At 47.9% G+C, this 19821-nt stretch overlaps 1 protein-coding gene across 1 annotated transcript in view; it reads left to right on the top strand.

Annotated features, from left to right (window-relative positions):
* The window catches only part of LOC124024506 (zinc finger protein basonuclin-2-like), a 74496-nt gene that overhangs the window by 43701 nt on the left and 10974 nt on the right, over positions 1 to 19821 (top strand). Inside the window, exon 3 of the mRNA XM_046338424.1 lies at positions 14145 to 16639. Coding sequence (XP_046194380.1) covers positions 14145 to 16639 — 2495 coding nt within the window. The remainder of the gene's footprint in view (positions 1 to 14144; positions 16640 to 19821) is intronic.

The following is a 19821-nucleotide window of genomic DNA, read 5'->3' as shown; positions in this document are numbered from 1 at the left end:
CCAGACAAAACCTAACGGGGAGACTGACTTTCACTAAGCAATGTAGCTCAGTGTGTGTGTGTGTGTGTGTGTGTGTGTGTGTGTGTGTGTGTGTGTGTGTGTGTGTGTGTGTGTGTGTGTGTGTGTGTGTGTGTGTGTGTGGGTCACAGTTAGTCCGCTCCCATATGTTTTGTGTGGACACAGTGTGGCCTGTGTGCCTTTGTGTGTGGGACAGACACATCCGACAGCAGACAGACAGCAGTCCTTCAGACAGCAGACAGACAGACAGACAGACAGACAGTCAGTCATTCAGACAGACAGACAGACAGACAGACAGACAGACAGACAGACAGACAGACAGACAGACAGACAGACAGACAGACAGACAGACAGACAGACAGACAGACAGACAGACAGACAGACAGACAGACAGACAGACAGTCAGTCAGTCAGTCAGTCATTCAGACCGACAGACAGTCAGTTTTTCAGACAGACAGACAGTCAGAAAGACAGACAGTCAGAAAGACAGACAGTCAGAAAGACAGACAGACAGTCAGAAAGACAGACAGTCAGAAAGACAGACAGTCAGAAAGACAGAAAGACAGACAGAAAGACAGAAAGACAGACAGACAGTCGGACAGTCAGAGAGGATTCCTTGTATTTCTCCATGGTGTTTAAAGGGATTACGTCGCCTGGCGCAGTACTGCTCACTGCCCATCCACTTCAAAGCAGCTTGCAGGCTGTGCCAGGGGCACACTGGCCCTCTCTCACTGCACGGCCCTGGCACACACCCCACATCTGCCCAGAGGGACTGCCAACGGCACACACATAGCCAGACCTGGCCCAGCATACCCTGTGTGTGTGTGTGTGTGTGTGTGTGTGTGTGTGTGTGTGTGTGTGTGTGTGTGTGTGTGTGTGTGTGTGTGTGTGTGTGTGTGTGTGTGTGTGTGTGTGTGTGTGTGTGTGTGTGTGTGTGTGTGTGTGTGTGTGTGTGTGTGTGTGTGTGTGTATGAGAGACTCAATTATCATTGAGGATTGTTTTTTTATCTCTCCAAACCTTGTACTTTTCTCCAAAGTCAACCACCTGCACACAGTAGTCCCTCCTCATCTGTAGGAGTATGTTCAAACTGTCCTTAGATCAGCGATTAAAATAGCTTACTGTCACTAAGCCCTCATTTACCTTCACTGCCCCCAGACCAGTTGTCAAATCAACTCAGTACCACTAAGCCAGCCAGTCACGTCATGTTCCAAAAAACTTTATTGTCCATTTAAGGTCAATTGGTATTTTGTCTTTGGCTTCCATGACAGGAAAGCTAAAAGTGGCAGTCAGACATGAGCTAAGGGTGCCAGTGAGGGACAAACAGTGCTTGGTACCTCAGCCAATGGGCTCCCAGCCATGTATCCAGTGACTCCACACAACTTCTGACTCTAATAGAGTTCATACACGTACCAAATGTGTCATGACACATACACAGATTCCCAGATGATTCATTTGGGCTGTGATGTGTTGACACGGTGTGATTCCTGACTAGAATCGAGCCATATGTTCTCTGTAGCACCGCTACTAAAACCTGCTAAATCAAGCTAAGCTCTTGGTGAAACTACCAAAACAAAGTAACAAAGAGAAGAAAAAGTGAGAGATATTCTTGGCTATATTTTCCTTGACCTGTATTGAGTTTGGATGAATTTACATTAGGAGGAGATACATTTACAGACATTCCCCTGAATAACTAAAACACCTAGTCAGATACCAGAAGGTAGTAAATCTGATTTGTGAACAAGCTAGATCAATATATGTCCATTGTGTTATAGTGGAAACGTTGCCCCCCCCTCTTGACCTCATCCTCACCTCACCTCTCCTTTCATCCAAAGCTGTGCTCCCATCCCACTCTCTCTGTCAGGGTCCTGCCGTACACACAGACCAGCCATACCACCGTAATAGAATCAATCACACACAACTCAGACAAGGTGAGCAGCACGACATTTCACCCATAAACCCACCAACCCTCCGGCTGGTCAATATTCAAATAAAAAACACCATCACCTCATCCTCTCTTCCATTATCCACTAATTGTTTTCTAAATGATATCCACCCTCCTCTCCCTCTCTCTCCTCCTCTCCCCATTTACATTAGACAGTATATTTAAAGGAAGCAGGGAGTTTATTTCCCAGAACTCACCAGGAGCTCCCGTGAGGCTTCACTTCCCCTCTCCCCTGCCACCTCTAAGCCGCAGACAGACCCGTTCCTTTAGAGGCTATCGCTAACACTAACACTAGCCACCCCGACAGACCTGAGAGGACCTGGACATTAGCTAATCCATATTTATTGCATCTGGTCCCTCTTCCCCCAGCTTGTAATTTGTATGGAGAGACATATTAGCGCTAACACGCTAGCCCTGGCAACAACAGGTTCAGACTGGCGTGAGATGCTACACGTCTGAATTGACTTAGCGTTAGCCTCGCGGGACCTAGCAGGAGGGAAGGTACTGGCTAGCAGGACTTGTCTGGCCGTATTGAGTTTCTGTGATGGCTGTTTAGCTTGTAGCTATGTGGGGGCAGAGGGGGGGAACAGAGGGTGCCCCGGCTCAATGAGTTTACTGACAGGAACCCTTAGACCACAGGGCCAGGGATCGATAGTCCCTGCACTGAACTACACAGCACCGCCAGACGAGACAGACCCAAACAATGGGGGATAGTATTACATTACACATAGTCACTCACAGACGTGTACTTACACACACATACATGTACTTACACACACTTACATACCGGTACATGTGTGTTCATACTGGATTTATTGATATGAAAATGCTTATGTCTCTGATTAACACACACACACACACACACGTCACCTCTGGAGGTTATGTTTTCCTCCCTTGGTCCTGGAACCTGGTCTCCAGGTGGTCCCATGTGTCCCTCTGAACAAACACTGTCTCCCTCTCCACTTCCTCCTGTGTCACAGGGCCAGCCCCAGACATTGTGTGGCCGCCGCCCACCGTGGAGCCCCGTGATTGGCCAGAGGGTCACGGAGTTGACATTTATTAAAGGAAGTTACACGGCCGGTTATGGGGAGCTGACAGTCCTCTCGTCACGTCTCTGGTCCCGCCAGGAATCACAGGGGTTTGGGTTTCTGCCTCCCAACAATAAAATAAACAATGAACTTGTTAAGGGCCTGTATGACCCTCTCAGGGCTCCCTATTGAACCAACATGACAGCTCTCGTTTTGCAGCTCTGTGCCACTGGGATCTGTAGTTCTACCGGAGTAGAGTAGGAGAGCTAAGGCAGTGGAGCTGAGGTGGACTACATGTCGTCTGCCATAAAAACACATGTTGGGGTTTGGGAAAGGAGAACATTTGAAGTATTTCAAGGTAGTCCTTGAAAACCACAGAGAGTGGAACGCACACCACAAACCTGTGTATTATAGCAGCCTGTCATTTTTCACATATTGTAGCGCGCGAGGGAATGAACGAGGGAACGAAGGAGGAATGGTGAAGCTAGGGGCTCTCCAGGGAGAAGAGGGTTTAGTAGACTGTGAGGAACAATGAAAATCAGAAAGTAGAAAAGTCCAGTGAAATGGACAGAGTGTTGCAGACCAGATGTGTGTGTGCATGGATGGCTCAAACGCACACATACACACACAGGTCTACAAGGGCTCCACAATCTCCACCTCCCCACGCCTGGCGTCCCCCGGCCTTCTAAAACCTTTGTTTTCCTCTCCTCTATCAGCGTCCTGAAACCCAAGCCACTTGGGTTTCATTTGAAGCGTCCAAAACTAAAGCTATTCATCCAAATGTATTACATGTGCTGACACGCACGCAAATGGCAAAACAACATGTTTGGCTTGATTTTATTTTGGGGGTCTTGTGTGTTTTGATGGTCTATAGCGTTTCTTCATGTATACGTTACAGTGCAGAGAGGCTGGGCACATGGGGATGATGTTTATTCTTGCAGTAAGTAATCACCACTATGGTACTTATGACAGTAGACAGGCCCAGGGACCTGGAACAGTGCCCTGCGAGACCCACACACACACACACACACACACACGTGCGCACACACACCAAGTATGTACACTAACACACAAAAGAAAACACACATTGTGGCCCAAATGCATACTAACAGTTACTTACTCCACACACACACACCGAACACACACACACACATTCTCCAGGCGCCGCTGGCTATGTGAACTGCTATGCCACAGGGATAGATGTGTTCTGGCACTCAGGTGGGGTAGTGTAAATCACACTGCAGCAACAGTGCCACCCACCTCTTCAAAGATGAATGGGCCGACCCACATGCCAAGCAACAATCCCAATGAGGCCATTTAAAACCAGAGAGGCTGCACCATTGTAATTTGAAACGGGGGGGGGGGGGCGACAATTTCCTACTTAAGTATACCTTTTACTTTCCTCGTGGACACTTGAACAGAATCCTGTCCATGTTAGTCGTTTCAAAGCAAACAGCAACAATTAGATTTCCCCCCGTCAAACATGCAATACAATCGATCTCAGCTATTGTTCCTTGATGGACCAGTCATGTTTACAGCTTGTTATTGCTCTGTCATTTCAAGTGGATTAGAGTGAACAGATAGATGTACTGCACTACTTCTACATGTATGTCTTGTTGCTGGGGGGCCAGTGTGCTCTGATAAGCCAGTGTGCTCTGATAAGCCAGTGTGCTCTGATAAGCCAGTGTGCTCTGATAAGCCAGTGTGCTCCGATAAGCCAGTGTGCTCCGTTAAGCCAGTGTGCTCCGATAAGCCAGTGTGCTCTGATAAGCCAGTGTGCTCTGATAAGCCAGTGTGCTCCGATAAGCCAGTGTGCTCTGATAAGCCAGTGTGCTCTGATAAGCCAGTGTGCTCCGATAAGCCAGTGTGCTCTGATAAGCCAGTGTGCTCCGATAAGCCAGTGTGCTCTGATAAGCCAGTGTGCTTTGATAAGACAGTGTGCTCTGATAAGCCAGTGTGCTCCGATAAGCCAGTGTGCTCCGATAAGCCAGTGTGCTCTGATAAGCCAGTGTGCTTTGATAAGACAGTGTGCTCTGATAAGTCAGTGTGCTCCGATAAGCCAGTGTGCTCTGATAAGCCAGTGTGCTTTGATAAGACAGTGTGCTCCGATAAGCCAGTGTGCTCTGATAAGCCAGTGTGCTCCGATAAGCCAGTGTGCTCTGATAAGCCAGTGTGCTTTGATAAGCCAGTGTGCTTTGATAAGACAGTGTGCTCCGATAAGCCAGTGTGCTCCGATAAGCCAGTGTGCTTTGATAAGCCAGTGTGCTTTGATAAGACAGTGTGCTCTGATAAGTCAGTGTGCTCCGATAAGCCAGTGTGCTCTGATAAGCCAGTGTGCTCTGATAAGCCAGTGTGCTTTGATAAGACAGTGTGCTCCGATAAGCCAGTGTGCTCCGATAAGCCAGTGTGCTTTGATAAGCCAGTGTGCTTTGATAAGACAGTGTGCTCTGATAAGACAGTGTGCTCTGATAAGTCAGTGTGCTCCGATAAGCCAGTGTGCTCTGATAAGCCAGTGTGCTTTGATAAGACAGTGTGCTCCGATAAGCCAGTGTGCTCTGATAAGCCAGTGTGCTCTGATAAGCCAGTGTGCTCCGATAAGCCAGTGTGCTCTGATAAGCCAGTGTGCTTTGATAAGACAGTGTGCTCCGATAAGCCAGTGTGCTTTGATAAGACAGTGTGCTCTGATAAGTCAGTGTGCTCCGATAAGCCAGTGTGCTCTGATAAGCCAGTGTGCTTTGATAAGACAGTGTGCTCCGATAAGCCAGTGTGCTCTGATAAGCCAGTGTGCTCTGATAAGCCAGTGTGCTCTGATAAGCCAGTGTGCTCCGATAAGCCAGTGTGCTCCGATAAGCCAGTGTGCTCTGATAAGCCAGTGTGCTCTGATAAGCCAGTGTGCTCTGATAAGCCAGTGTACTGTGCTGTAAAGCGTGGTGGGATTTTGCGAGACGCTACAATGACTCCCAGGAACAACGATAAAAACATGTGCAGTACTTCTCTAGGGGCCCCTGTGTGTGACAGCAGGAAGAGAGGCAGGCAGGCAGGGCAAGGCAGGGAAGTAGGCAGGGAGGCAGGCAGGCAGTGAAATAGGGTACAGAGCTGCCGTGGAACCAGGGGGGTGGAGGAGTGGTGGGAGTTGAGTTAATGGTCTTGCATCTTCCTGGCAGCATGTCAATAATGGCTCTAATCACATTAAGTAAAGAGTCCATTAGCTCATTCTCTCCTCTCTCTGCTGCATGCTAGCCCAGTAAAACACAGTAGGCAGAGAGCTCCCCTAATGGTGTGTTATAGACACCACTACTCCTGCAGGATGATGATGGGAGACACTGGAAAATCACCATGTACAGATAGGAGTCAGTACATTGTGTGTTTTTGTCTATTTTTATCAGTCAGTCTCGTGCTCAGTTATTTCAGCTTACAATGAGCACTGTGTAGGGAATTGGTGTATCTGTGTATTAAATTAGTTGTGGTTGATCACAGGTAAGAATGGAATAAGAAATCATATTTGATGCATTTTTACATAAATGGCAAGACGTAGGAGTTGATGTTTATTGGCTTTGAAGAATTGTATTAAATTATAATTCATTACACCTCGGCTTTCTCTGTTGTAAAATATGGGCAGACACAGACTATGAGATTAAGTTGACGATTAGTGAAGGTTGGAACCTCATTCTCAAGTGTCATTAGTCCATATTAGGTAGAAAACACAACAAATATCAAGTATCAATGTTTTACTTGTCCTCGCTCCAGCGGGGCTAATCTTCAAACAGATCAGACTTGTTTCTCTCCGTCAACTGTTAGAGGGGGGGACAGGTATTACACTGAGGGAGAACAGAAACAACACATACATACATCAGAATACAACAGAAACATACTGTAAGCCAACGAGCAGAGCCAAGGAGCAAATGGTGAGCACATGTTAATGCACCTTTCCTCCCGTGGTCCTTGCCAAAATAGTAATCAAGACAAAGGAGATGTGATATAAGAGGGAGAGAAAAGCAGGACATCACACCAAAGCAGCCCCTTCCTTCCACCCCCCTGGACAGACAGGCCATTTCTCAGCCGCCTCACTGCTCCTTTCAGCCCCTGGAGGAGGAACAGCGGCCCCCACATCTGTCTCCCAGGCCCAGGACAGACCGGCCTGGCCGCGTCCAAACGCTGCACATCACACGAATCATCCTCAATTAATGTAAACCATCAGGCGCTCCCTCCTTCCCTCCTTTCTCTCCCTCCTCTCTTTTCTCTCATTTATTGCTCCCTCACTTCTCAGAGGAGTCCCCCCTGGGTGCATTCTGGGTCCACTGTGTTTTACACTGTAGACCGAGGACACGGCTGCTTAGCACAGCGGGGCTAGCTAGCCAAAACGTTAGCTTGGATGCCTTGTGAAAAAAGACAGCGAAATCAATAGATCAGTCCAAGCCCGGCCAGACGGTGCTAAGATTTAACTGCTGCGGGCGCATCTTGAAAGGTTCTGAACTGATCTGAAGCCTGGGCAGCTCCAAAGATTTTTTTTTCTAATCCACTGCGGCGCAGAGGCCCCCGAAATGGCTTCCATGTGCCGTCCCATCTGCACCTCTGCTGGGCTGTGGCCAAAGGACCGTCCTCCTTCCCTTTGAAGGGTTGCGGAGGGACAGCTTTAAAACAACCAGAGGTTACCAGACACTGGGGGGAACAGCTCGCCCTGGGCCACTTAGATGTCAAGGAGTGCCAGAGAGTGACTCACCCTATCTGTCCTGGTAGAAAGGCCCTAAACCGCCTGCATGCATCCACCACTATAAATTTCACTCCACTCGATTAGCGCCCTAAGCAACAACCGACACGTCGTCATGAATATTTTACCAAAGCCTTGAGTTAAATCAGGTTGGAGAGCAACCAGGGAGGCAGAGCCAGGGTATCTCTGGGCTAGTCTGCTTGAATTGCTTGATCACTGTGTCTGGTTCTCAGTGAAAAAGCAGTCACATTCACTCACACTGCAGAGAGAGCAGACCCCAGTCATTCTGGCTCTGAAGGAGTCTCTGGCCCTGATGAGCATCATATTGACCACGACCTGCAGTGCCTGGGTTTAATTGAATAACGGAAAAGGCATCAACCCGGATTCCATATCTGATCTGCCTCCCCCTCCCAAGTTCTAGTAAGAATGATGAACGCGGCGCAGCAGAAGGGCCATGTGTAGACTTTTATTGAATCCCACCTGGTTTAGACGTCAGGGTGTCTTTTCAAGGGGCGGCTGGGATGTTATATGGAAAACAGGATGATTCTCCAGGCCTGGGCTGGGTGAATCGCACTCCCTCAGGGGGTCATCATGAGTCCTTTAAGATCACCCAACCCCACCCGCTCTCTCTCTCTCCCTCCAGACTGTTTCTGATTGTTTCCTCTAAGACAGTGTCAGTGTCTTGTTTCCTTTGAGTGTTGTAATACATGACACCATTATCTAATAGCACTACTGTATCATTTCAATTGGAAGTAAACATTTAAAAATGCCCTTTTACCAATCAGATATAGTTATGTAGGATAATGCAGAAAATAATGTAAAGCGTTCGCCATCTTTAAAGTATGTTCTCTCACATACAAAACATTCAGTTTAAATGAGAACATGGTGTTAGCTAAGCGAGATCGCAGAGTACCGGTTCCTGACAAATGTCCTCCGCCCACGTCTGGGTCGACCCACTCCCCTGTGACCCATCATCACCATGCAGGAGGTGGTGCTGGTTGTTCAACCAATGACCTCCGACCTTGCCAATGGGAGCGGAGCAGGGGCTGGAGACAGCCCTAGCCCTCTGACTTGATGGCTCCAGGCACTGAGCTTTTGTGAACCCCGTCCCCCATGGCACCCCTCTCGCCACCACCACTACCCAAATACATTATTCATGGAGCGATAGAAAGAGAAAAGAATTATGGGAGAAAGGGAGGGAGAGAAACAGAACATGGAGGAGGGAAGCCACAAGGTTCAAGACCTTCTCAGATCACAAGGAACTCGTGCTTAACCTCCCTTGAAGTGGCGAGCGTGGGGATAGAGGCCGTTTCTTTTTCACGTTGGGGATGAGAGAGCGGCCGAGAGGGATCAATAGGGATTCCCTGGTGTGTTCTGGGGGAACGCGGCACTGCAAGCCGATTGGTGGATCAATGTGGTTCCCAGGGTTCAACTCCAACGCCACGGCCAGCCAGTAGTCTCCTTCGCGGCAATAGGGTAATACATACAGCCGTGTGGTTGGCTGGTCGCATTGCTCTGCCCTTGGTGAAGCTGCCTCAAGCGTAGCCAGCCTATGCATTGTAACCTACATCTATTAGGGCCAAGATGCACTTACTGGATATAATGTATATATCTATTGAATGGCATTATCATAAAGCCTAGTAAGACGATAACCCCCATTATGACATCTTTAGTTATATCTGGGTCACAGATCCCCTATTCCACAAACCCCAGAACACGACTGTCGACTGTACAGCCCATAGATATTAATGGTTGATATTAGCTTTGTTTGCCTTGCGTGAGGAGTGCAGGATCTCTCTCCATTCCCTGCCAAATAGACTGGGTCATTGGTTATGATAGGTGATGATTAGCGATGTATGTGTATGTTTTCCTTCTAGTCCTCTATGTTAAACCTCCCAGCTTCTCTCTCTCTCAGCGCAGCCTGTTAATACTAGCGCTACAGCTAATTGTATAATTGTCTGTTTTGTTTTAATCTGACAGCGTTGCCCCGGCCCCATAACAAGACCATCTTCTCCTGTCAGCCATCATTTAACACGGCAGGTTGCTGGGCCGGGCGCCCCCGACAACACCCGGGCACCTCCGCTACTAGCAAACATTACCAGGGAACGCAGCTAGCGAGCCAACCGGTTGCAAGACAAATAAACACAGCCGTCGTCGGGCGGATGAATTCCGAGTGACACGGACACGGTGGATAAAGTAATAACGTAGAGGGGGTAGAGGGCCGTCCACTAGATTAAGTATCCTACCGCCGCGTCTCTGCTGTAATTATTGTTTCATTGTCATTAACCTCACAAACAGAGGTTTATCCGCATTGTTTAAAGGACTCTGGGATGTGTAGTGACAGGGTGATCTGTCATACCTCTGGAGGGAGGAGGAACGGGGCGAGGGGGAGGGATTAATGAGGTATTACTTGGGGTTGGATGGAGGAGTGGAGGGGGCAGTGCTGGAAAATATATGGGAACGAGAGGGCCAACATTAGGCTAATTGGGAGATGAGTGCCTCCTTGTAAAAAGTGCTTCTAATGGCACATTTGTTACTCACGCTGCGGCGGCGGCGCTAGACTAATGCGCTAATGCAGAGTGGGCTGCAAGAGGTGGTTAACACTACAGGGACTTTGTGTTTGTGTGCAAATATGTACATCAGCTGTCTCGGAATTTGAGATATGATATGTATACAGTGTGTACACACACACACACACACACACACACACACACACACACACACACACACACACACACACACACACACACACACACACACACACACACACACACACACACACACACACACACACACACACACACACACTAGCTATTGTGGTGTTAGACGTTATTTCTCATCTTCTAGGAAGTTAGCATTCAATTAACAAGCGGCGGTTGATGTACAAGTGGTTTATCATTGCATATCTTTGTGTTTGAACGTGGATCGAGTCTCACAGTTTCAGTTTATTTACAGAAAAGTGCTAAAGAGTTGTTTTTGTATATAAAAGACATGAAGCCCAGTCATGATACCATCAAATAGCATTGACTGAAATATACAATGAAACATGTTCTTGTTCAGTGTCCAATATGTTATGTTTTATTATCTGTTAATATTTATTTAGAATTGTTGGTTGCCCAGCTCTTGTGGTCTGTACTTTGATAGTGTTACCATAAAACACGTTAAACATCTACTCTTACACAGCGTAAACAGAGAGGGGTTATTAAATGGCCGAATAATAGTTTCTGAGATAAAAAGCACATGAGGTTTCCCCCTGGACCAGGAATTGTAGTCAAGCTAATCCCCTCATATTGTTCACTCACTCTGGTTGGTGTGGGGTTCAGTAAATGCAAGCTGGAGTTTCTCCCTCACCCTCTCTCTCTTCCTGTCTGTGTTTCTACCCCCCCCCCCCTCTCTCTCTCCATCTATCTATCTCTCCCCTTCCACTGCAGTACGGGCCCTCTCTCTCCATAGCCGTAGTACTGACCTGTATCGTGATTGAACAACAAGCAGGGATGAAGGGATGGGAGGGAGGAATATGATAAGAACATAAGCCATACTTGTCTGTGTCCGGACAGTGTTCTGAAAAGCACAAGGATAAATTGCGTGTGATGGGTTTTTAAGGGGACTTGGACTGCCAAGTGGTGGCGTGACCTTTGAACCTTTGAAACAGCAATGTCTGACTCTCTCCTCAGTGGTTAGGGTGAGGAACATTTATTGTTGATTGATCTGCACAGTGTAGGCCTACCTTTTTATTGGGCATCTTCTAATCCATAACCTACCTCTGATCAAATTTGCTGTATTGTATTTCATTAGTGTCACTTTGTAACAGTAAACAGATCCAAAGTAGTACCACGTATATTGGAATGTGTCATAGCTATTCCATTCTGCACCAATCATTTGGTGAGTTTGTGTCCCTTGTGCGTACGTGCCTGTTATGTACTTGTCAGTTTATTAACGTATGTGACCCTTATTCTACGACTCGCATTGTACATTTCAAAGTGACTATTTCTGAGCAATTCTCTCCATTTCTTATCTTTCTGCCTAATTATACACTTTCTAATTTAACTTTTTTCAATGGAATCCGATGGAAATCCACATGCCCCAACGGCCGTGCAGCTATGAAATAATAGTGCCCAGGCTACAATTTAAAGTCATATACCTCCAAGCGAAAAACTCACACACACAGAATGAAAGTGTAAAATGTTTTTTTAATGTATATTTAACAACAAATAACCCCAGTTACTATTGATGTTCCATCTCCCAAGGATTCATTTGGCTTCTATGTCTAAGGGCATGATGTGCAACCACTCTATATCTACCCCCTCACTCTCACTCACACACACACATGCATGCAGACACACACACACACACACACGCACGCACGCACGCACGCACGCACGCACGCACACAGACACACACACGCATGCAGACACACACATGCATGCAGACACACACACACACACGCACGCACGCACGCACGCACGCAGACACACACACGCATGCAGACACACACACACACACACACTTCCTTTTCCATTCTCTCTCTCCCTCTGTCTTGTTAAACATTTATCTTGTGTTTTTCCCTTTAAGGCCCTTTGTGATGTATTTTTAGCCCCTCTTAGACTGTTGTATCTCTGATAGATTCTGCCAGGCAGGAGAGAAGGAGCGGGGTGTGAACGGGGAACCCTAGCGTTGCTTCTAATTGTTGTGGTTGCACTGTCCTTCCCTTGAAGTCACACTTGACTGGGCTGCAGAGGTCCCACAGGACCATGCAGAGTAAACTGTAGTGTTTATCCCCACCACTCATATAATAAACACACACACACACTCATGCATATATACATACATATATGCACACACACACTCACACCATTCACAAAGTAGCAGCTCTGTAGTGCACACAGACCCGTTTTCTTCCCGTGTGAACGAGCAATGTGGGACTTAAATTTAAAATAAAATGTCTAGATAATTGATTAGCACTCATGTTGAATCTCATACTAACACCTGTTAAAGTCTGTCAATCAAATAAGTTGTTTAGTTGACAGGATGTGCCAATCTCCGTTAGTGATTTGCTGGGTTCCACCCTCGCAGTACACAGTCACAGCACCAGTGGGTTCAGAGTCTGAGACAACAGAACTGGGTCAGTATTCTGTGTATCAAAGCTCTGAGCTCGACCGCAAACTCCTTCAGTTCAGGTTCAGGTCTTGCCAAGATTCCTTTCCCAGAATCCATTGCCATGTCTCGACGTTTGGCAATTGACGCGCATGTTTGTTCAAAACTCGAGGCGTTTTATTTTTCTGTGGTTAATAGCACCATCTCCAAAAGAGATGGCCGCCAAGGAAAGTGCTCCTCTTGGAATAATGCTGAGAGCTCTCCCATCGGAGTCATTCTTTTCTCCCAGGATGGAAACTTTGTTTCCCACGCTTCCACAGGGCTCCACAAGCACAGGGTTGGGAAACACCAAGGCCCATGTAAAATATGTCCTGTCAACATTTACTTCATTTCATTTCCCGTTCCCTCCCGCCTTCTCTCCATAGGCAGTGTAAATGCAAGCACATGCGTTTTCCTCTTGACACGGTCACACTGATAAAGTATGTCTGCTTCTTTAGTATTGAATCTGATGGGAGATATGCATCCCGTAAACCTCATTAACATAAAAACTGATCCCAGGTCTGTTCTTAATGAACGTGATGCCAGATCGGTGTCACCTCCAAAACCGCGCTTAAATTAACATGGATGTTCTTATTTTAATGTCAAAGACGACTTAACCCCCCATAGACTAATATTCCTAACTCCATTTTACTTTGTTCATTAGATTCCCTCAGAGATAAGAGGAAACTATGAAAAATGGCTGCCAAGTAGCAAGGTACGATTAGTGGTTCGCGCTAATTAATCCATTCTTTCTTTTAGCAGCCTTTTTTCTCCCCGGCTGTCATCGCGGCAGTAAACATAGCGGAGCTGCGTGCCGTGCGCTGTTCTGAGGGACTCTCAGCGAGAGTTCACATCTTTCATGGGCTGTTTTTATTAAACAGTCTCACAGCGAATAGATCAACGTCCCCAGAAATGGTTAGAATTCACAGGTACCCACTAATAGCCCACCAGCCCCACCGGCCCCAGCGGTCTCCATTTGTTTGCTTTTAGACTTTATTAAACTCTCCCTGTTCCTCTCGCTGTGTGCCTAATGACTGTGTATGCATAGCTGATGAAAGGTAAAGAAGGAAGGAGAGAAAGGGGGAAGGGAAAGAGGGACAGGGAAGAGGAGGAGGGTTATTATCAGAGCTCTATTATCAATCTTTACTTGTCGCTTCAGGGGCCTCTGAATTTCATGAGCCGATAACAACACCCCTTCCCTACCCCCTTCCACCCCGCTCCCTCTCGACCTCAGACCGACCACGGTGATTATGCACAATCAATAACTTTTGTGTGTTTTGTCTATTCTCTCTCGTCTTTCCATTGGGCCTCTAGGATGCTGCGGGCAAGGTGCTGGACCGCTGGTCCATTATGTCTCGGGAAGAGGAGATCATCACCCTGCAGCAGTTCCTTCGTTTCGGAGAGACCAAGTCCATCGTGGAGCTGATGGCCATCCAGGAGAAGGAGGGTCAGGCGGTCACCGTGCCCTCCTCCAAGACCGACTCAGGCATCCGGACGTTCATCGAGAGCAACAGCACGGGACGTGGTCGAAGCCCAGGCCTCCTCAACCACATTGAGACCAGCAGCCCGTCCAGCATCCACCACTTTGAGAACATCCCTAACAGTCTAGCCTTCCTGCTGCCGTTCCAGTACATCAACCCTGTGTCGGCCCCCATGCTGGGACTGCCCCCCAATGGCCTGGCGCTGGAGCAGTCGGGCCTCCGGGGCCTCCACGACCGGGATCGCGAGGCCAGCCTACCCAACCAGGGCGAGACGGTGGAGAGCAGCGAGTCCGAAGTATCCCTCAGCCCTTTCCGCAGCAGCGGTCAGAGCCCCAGCCGCATCGGAGCCCTGGGGGGCATAAACAACGCCATCGAGCCCAAACAGGAGCCCAACAACCGGGCATCACCCATCTCGCCCACTCCTTCTAACCAGCTGTCCCAGCAGCAGACGGAACAGCAGCAGCAAGGCCAGCAGCAGCAAGGCCAGGGGCAACCCGGGACCCCACGGCCTAGGTCCAACTCCCTCAACGACCACCAGGCCCACCACCACTTTGTGAAGAGCGAGCAGTCCAAGAGCATTACCCACTCATCCTTCTCCTCCAAGATGCACCGCATGCGCCGCATGGGAGCCACCTCACGCAAGGGCCGTGTGTGCTGCAACTCGTGCGGAAAGACCTTCTACGACAAAGGTACGCTGAAGATCCACTACAACGCCGTACACCTCAAGATCAAGCACCGCTGCACCATCGAGGGCTGCAACATGGTGTTCAGCTCGCTGCGCAGCCGCAACCGCCACAGCGCCAACCCCAACCCACGCCTGCACATGCCCATGCTGAGGAACAACCGTGACAAGGACCTCATCCGTGGGTCGGGCCCCGGCACGCCCGTCATCTCCAGCGCCAAGAGCGGCTTCACCCTCACCAGTCCCGGACGGCCACCTCTGGGTTTCGCCACCCCGCCCCTGGACACCATGCTCCAGTCACCCCTGCAGAGCCCACTGGTCTTCCCCTCCCTGAAGTCAGTGCAGCCCATCCAGCCGGTGCCCCCTTTCTACCGTACGCTGCTGTCCCCACAGCACCTGGTCAGTCCTCCAGTGTCACTGCCCACCAGCCCCATCCTGCCCTCCACCACCAACAACACCTCTCTGATGGACCAGCAGCATCAGCTCCTGGCTGCCGCCGCAGCCTCCCACAACGCCCACAATATGTCTTCTGAAGGTGGGCTAATGTCCCACCACAGGCTGCCCACCTCCAGTATCCCCCAGCAGGATCCAGCTGCTGCCACCAACACGGACCCCACCCCCAAGAAGAAGCCCCGTAAGTCCAGCATGCCGGTGAAGATCGAGAAGGAGGTGATTGACGTGGCGGACGAGTACGATGAGGACAAAGACGACGATGATGACGACAGTTGTCACCACCACCACCACCACCACCCCTCCTCCCACCTCCACCACAACAACATCAATGGAAACCGCAACAACAACAACAGCAGAGGAGGGAACAACAACGGCCACCACAGCGGCGGCAGCGGGCACCAGTCCCCCTCCCAGGATGAGATGAGCCCAGGCCTGATGAGGGGACACCTGATGAGGCACGACCAGGACGACTGCCGGGGAGAGGGACCCGGAGGCGAGGGCGGCAGGGGCGAGAGGGGAGGCCCAGGCGGTGAGCTCCGCTGCATGGACAGCTTCACCTCCGAGGACCAGGACCACGAGAGAGACTTTGAGAACGATTCTGAGACTTCGGACTCCAAGATGTTCTACCGCGAGGAGATGATGGAGGTGGAGGAGCAGCACCAGAGGCTGAGGCTCAACTCCTCCAGGAGCTCCAGAGTAGGAGGAGGCAACAACCTGGAAAAGGACCAGGAGGACCTGGAGGCCAGAGATGAGGAGGCGCAGCTGAGGAAGGAGATGGAAGACCCCAAGAGCCGCTCCTCACCCTCACCCCACCAGCCCGCCATCAAGATTAAGGAGGAGCTCAACGACCCCACCTACGACATGTTCTGCATGAGCCAGTACGGCCTCTACAACGGGGGCATGGCGGCTGCTGCAGCCGCCGCCGCCAGCATGGCTGCCCTTCACGAGAGCTTCATCTCCTCCATGAGCTACGGCGCCAGCCCGCCCAAGTTCCCCTCCTCGCACTCCCCCGAGGGAGAACTGTGCACCAGCCCCAACTCCAACGACCCCAAGATCTGCTACGTGTGCAAGAAGAGCTTCAAGAGCTCCTACAGTGTCAAACTGCACTACAAGAACGTGCATCTCAAAGAGATGCACGTGTGCACCGTGTCCGGCTGCAACGCCGCCTTCCCCTCCCGACGGAGTAGAGACAGGTGAGTGTCGTACAACACACACACATATATACACACTAACAGTGTCTTTTTTCTTGGCTTACCATTGGTTCTTAATTTGACTGCCTCAATTTTTCTGACTAATTATTTAAATATCAGTAGAGTATGAATGAATACTATGATACAACTGGTGTTATTAATTCATTTGTTTACTTGGAAACCCAGTAGCTTTTGCGGAGGCAGCAGCTATTCTCCTGGGGTCCACAAAAACATGACAAGTAACAAAACAAGAATTTGAGATAAACAATACAACTATATATATATATTTATACACACACACACACATAACATCATCATTTGTGGGTTCAATTACAGGCTCAAAATTACCTTTCTTCTAAAACTCGTCTGTCTAATCTTGTTCTGAGAAATTAAGGCTATTCTATACGAGGAATTGCCAAGAAACTGAAGATCTTGTACAACGCTGTGTACTACTCCCTTCACAGAACAGCACAAACTGGCCCTAACCAGAATAGAAAGAGGAGTGGGAGGCCCCGGTGCACAACTGAGCAAGAGGACAAGTATTTAAGAGTTTCTAGTTTGAGAAACAGATGCCTCCCAAGTACTCAAATGGCAGCTTCATTAAATTGTACCTGCAAAACACCAGTCTCAATGTCAACAGTGAAGAGGAAACTCCGTAATGTTCCTCTGTCCAGTGTCTGTGTTCTTTTGCCCATCTTAATCTTTTCTTTTCATTGGCCAGTCTGAGATATGGCTTTTTCTTTGCCTAGAAGGCCAGCATCCCGGAGTCGCCTATTACATTTACATGTAAGTCATTTAGCAGACGCTCTTATCCAGAGCGACTTACAAATTCACTGTGCACCGGGGCCTCCCACTCCTCTTTCTATTCTGGTTAGAGCCAGTTAGCGTATGAGATCTTCAGTTTCTTGTCAATTTCTCGCATGGAATAGTCTTCATCTCTCTTTTTCTGGACATTTTGAACCTGTAATCGAACCCACAAATGCTGATGCTCCAGATACTCAACTAGTCTAAAGAAGGCCAGTTGTATTGCTTCTTTAATTAGAACAACAGTTTTCAGCTGTGCTAACATAACTGCAAAAGGGTTTTCTAATGATCAATTAGCCTTTTAAAATGATAAACTTGGATTAGCTAACACAACATGACATTGGAACACAGAAGTGATGGTTACTGATAATGCACCTCTGTACGCCTATGTAGATATTGCATAAAAATATATAACATTCAGCTGCAATAGTCATTTACAACATTAATAATGTCTACACTCTATTTCTGATCAATTTGATGTTATTTTAGTGGACAAAAAATGTGCTTTTCTTTCAAAAACAAGGACATTTCTAGGTGAACCCAACTTTTGAACGGTGGTGTGTGTATATATATATATATATATACACATATATATATATATCTAAATATAAAATATATTTTGATTTGTTTAACACTTTGTTGGTTACTACATGAATCCATGTGTTATATCATAGTACAAAGCTGTACAATGTAGAATAATAGTAAAAATAAAACCCTTGAATTAGTAGGTGTGTCCAAACTTTTGACTGGTACTGTGTATATATATATGTATATATATATATATATGTGTATATGTGTATATATATATATATATATATAAAATACTAACAATTCAGGCATTCATTACAGGTAGGTTCATTACATATGTTTTGTCATTACATGACGTAATTAGAAACATTGACAATGTTGTGTTTTGATGTATGTGACAATGTTGTGCATGTATGTGTTTTATTTGATATTTCATCATATCAGTAATTGTGGAATTAGTAACGGGGAAGTTTAGGACAGTAGATGAGTTTTCTTGATGAGCTACGCAACTGCAATGAAGTCTTTTTTCTTACTTAGATGGAGTGAAATTATTAAGGCGTCACCTACCATATGTTAAGTGAAATGCACCATTAGCAGAGATACACTTTATAATGTAACAGGTATACAGTGGCATCTGTTGACTGTCATGTCAAAGTTCAGAGAAGTAGGGTGTCATCGCCAGAACACACACACACAATCTTCCACTCTGAGATATACCCCTGTTTACCTCCCCTCACTCACCTCGTTACTGACAGGTGAGGTAGCATACATTAACGTAGACAGCGGTCTGTCAAGCCACTGCATGTATTAGCGCCCTGCTCCAGGAGGTGAGGCTAGCCACGCTCTACCTACCTGGGCTTGTTAGCACATCCACCCTATCCAAACACACCCTCCCAGAACACACAACCTCCCACACACACCCTCCCAGAATACACACACCCACTAAAGCTAGCAGCAGGTTGACGCCAGAACACAACACATGCTGAGGCTACACAACATCAGAGTGCCCTGGGCTAGCAACTAGCATTTAGCTCTCCAAGGAATTGCTAACAATTGTTTTGTTTTTTTGCATGAGGGGATGTTTGAAGTTAGACTTCGACTGGCCTAAGAGTGGTTTGAAAAATAGCCTATCAAATGTGGCCGGATATTAGGGAATTGAAACTCTCAACAACGACCCCATGGTAGCATCGATAGTGACTCATTAGCATTGTTATTAGCATCATAAAAAAACCCGAAGTAAAGGCCTTGTGTGTGACATTGCCAGGTCTATTCCCCTGACCACCGTGTAAACAAGCATGTCCATTTGACTGAACGGTCCAGTCTGTCTTCACAGTGGGGTGTCGGTGGAAAAAGGGCCCTTGAAAGGAAATGTAAATTCATCTCCTCCCCAACGCCCCTCGAAAATAGACATGACTTCAAGTGTAACAAATGCACCCCCCCCTGTCTCTCTTTTACACACACACACACACACACACACACACACACACACACACACACACACACACACACACACACACACACACACACACACACACACACACACACACACACACACACACACACACACACACACACACACACACACACACACACACACACACACACACACACACACACACAGCATGCCTTTGCTCCCAGTATAATGACATATGCCACATTCTAGAGCTCTAGAAGAGGGGAAGCCTCACTCAACCAGCTCCTCTGAAGAAAGAGATAAAAACATGTTTTGTTGTGTTAGAGCACGCCGTGGTGACAAGTGACACTTTTTTATTTAGATAAAGAGCGAGTGTGTTTTCTCCCCCTCCTAATCTATTTTACTTCTCTGAGGAGTTTTTTCTCTAGTTTTTCTCAGT

Source organism: Oncorhynchus gorbuscha, unplaced genomic scaffold (genome assembly GCF_021184085.1).
Source record: "Oncorhynchus gorbuscha isolate QuinsamMale2020 ecotype Even-year unplaced genomic scaffold, OgorEven_v1.0 Un_scaffold_1894, whole genome shotgun sequence".
NCBI lineage: Eukaryota > Metazoa > Chordata > Actinopteri > Salmoniformes > Salmonidae > Oncorhynchus > Oncorhynchus gorbuscha.
Note: the sequence above shows the minus strand (reverse complement) of the source record. Positions and strands in the feature narration are given on the sequence as shown.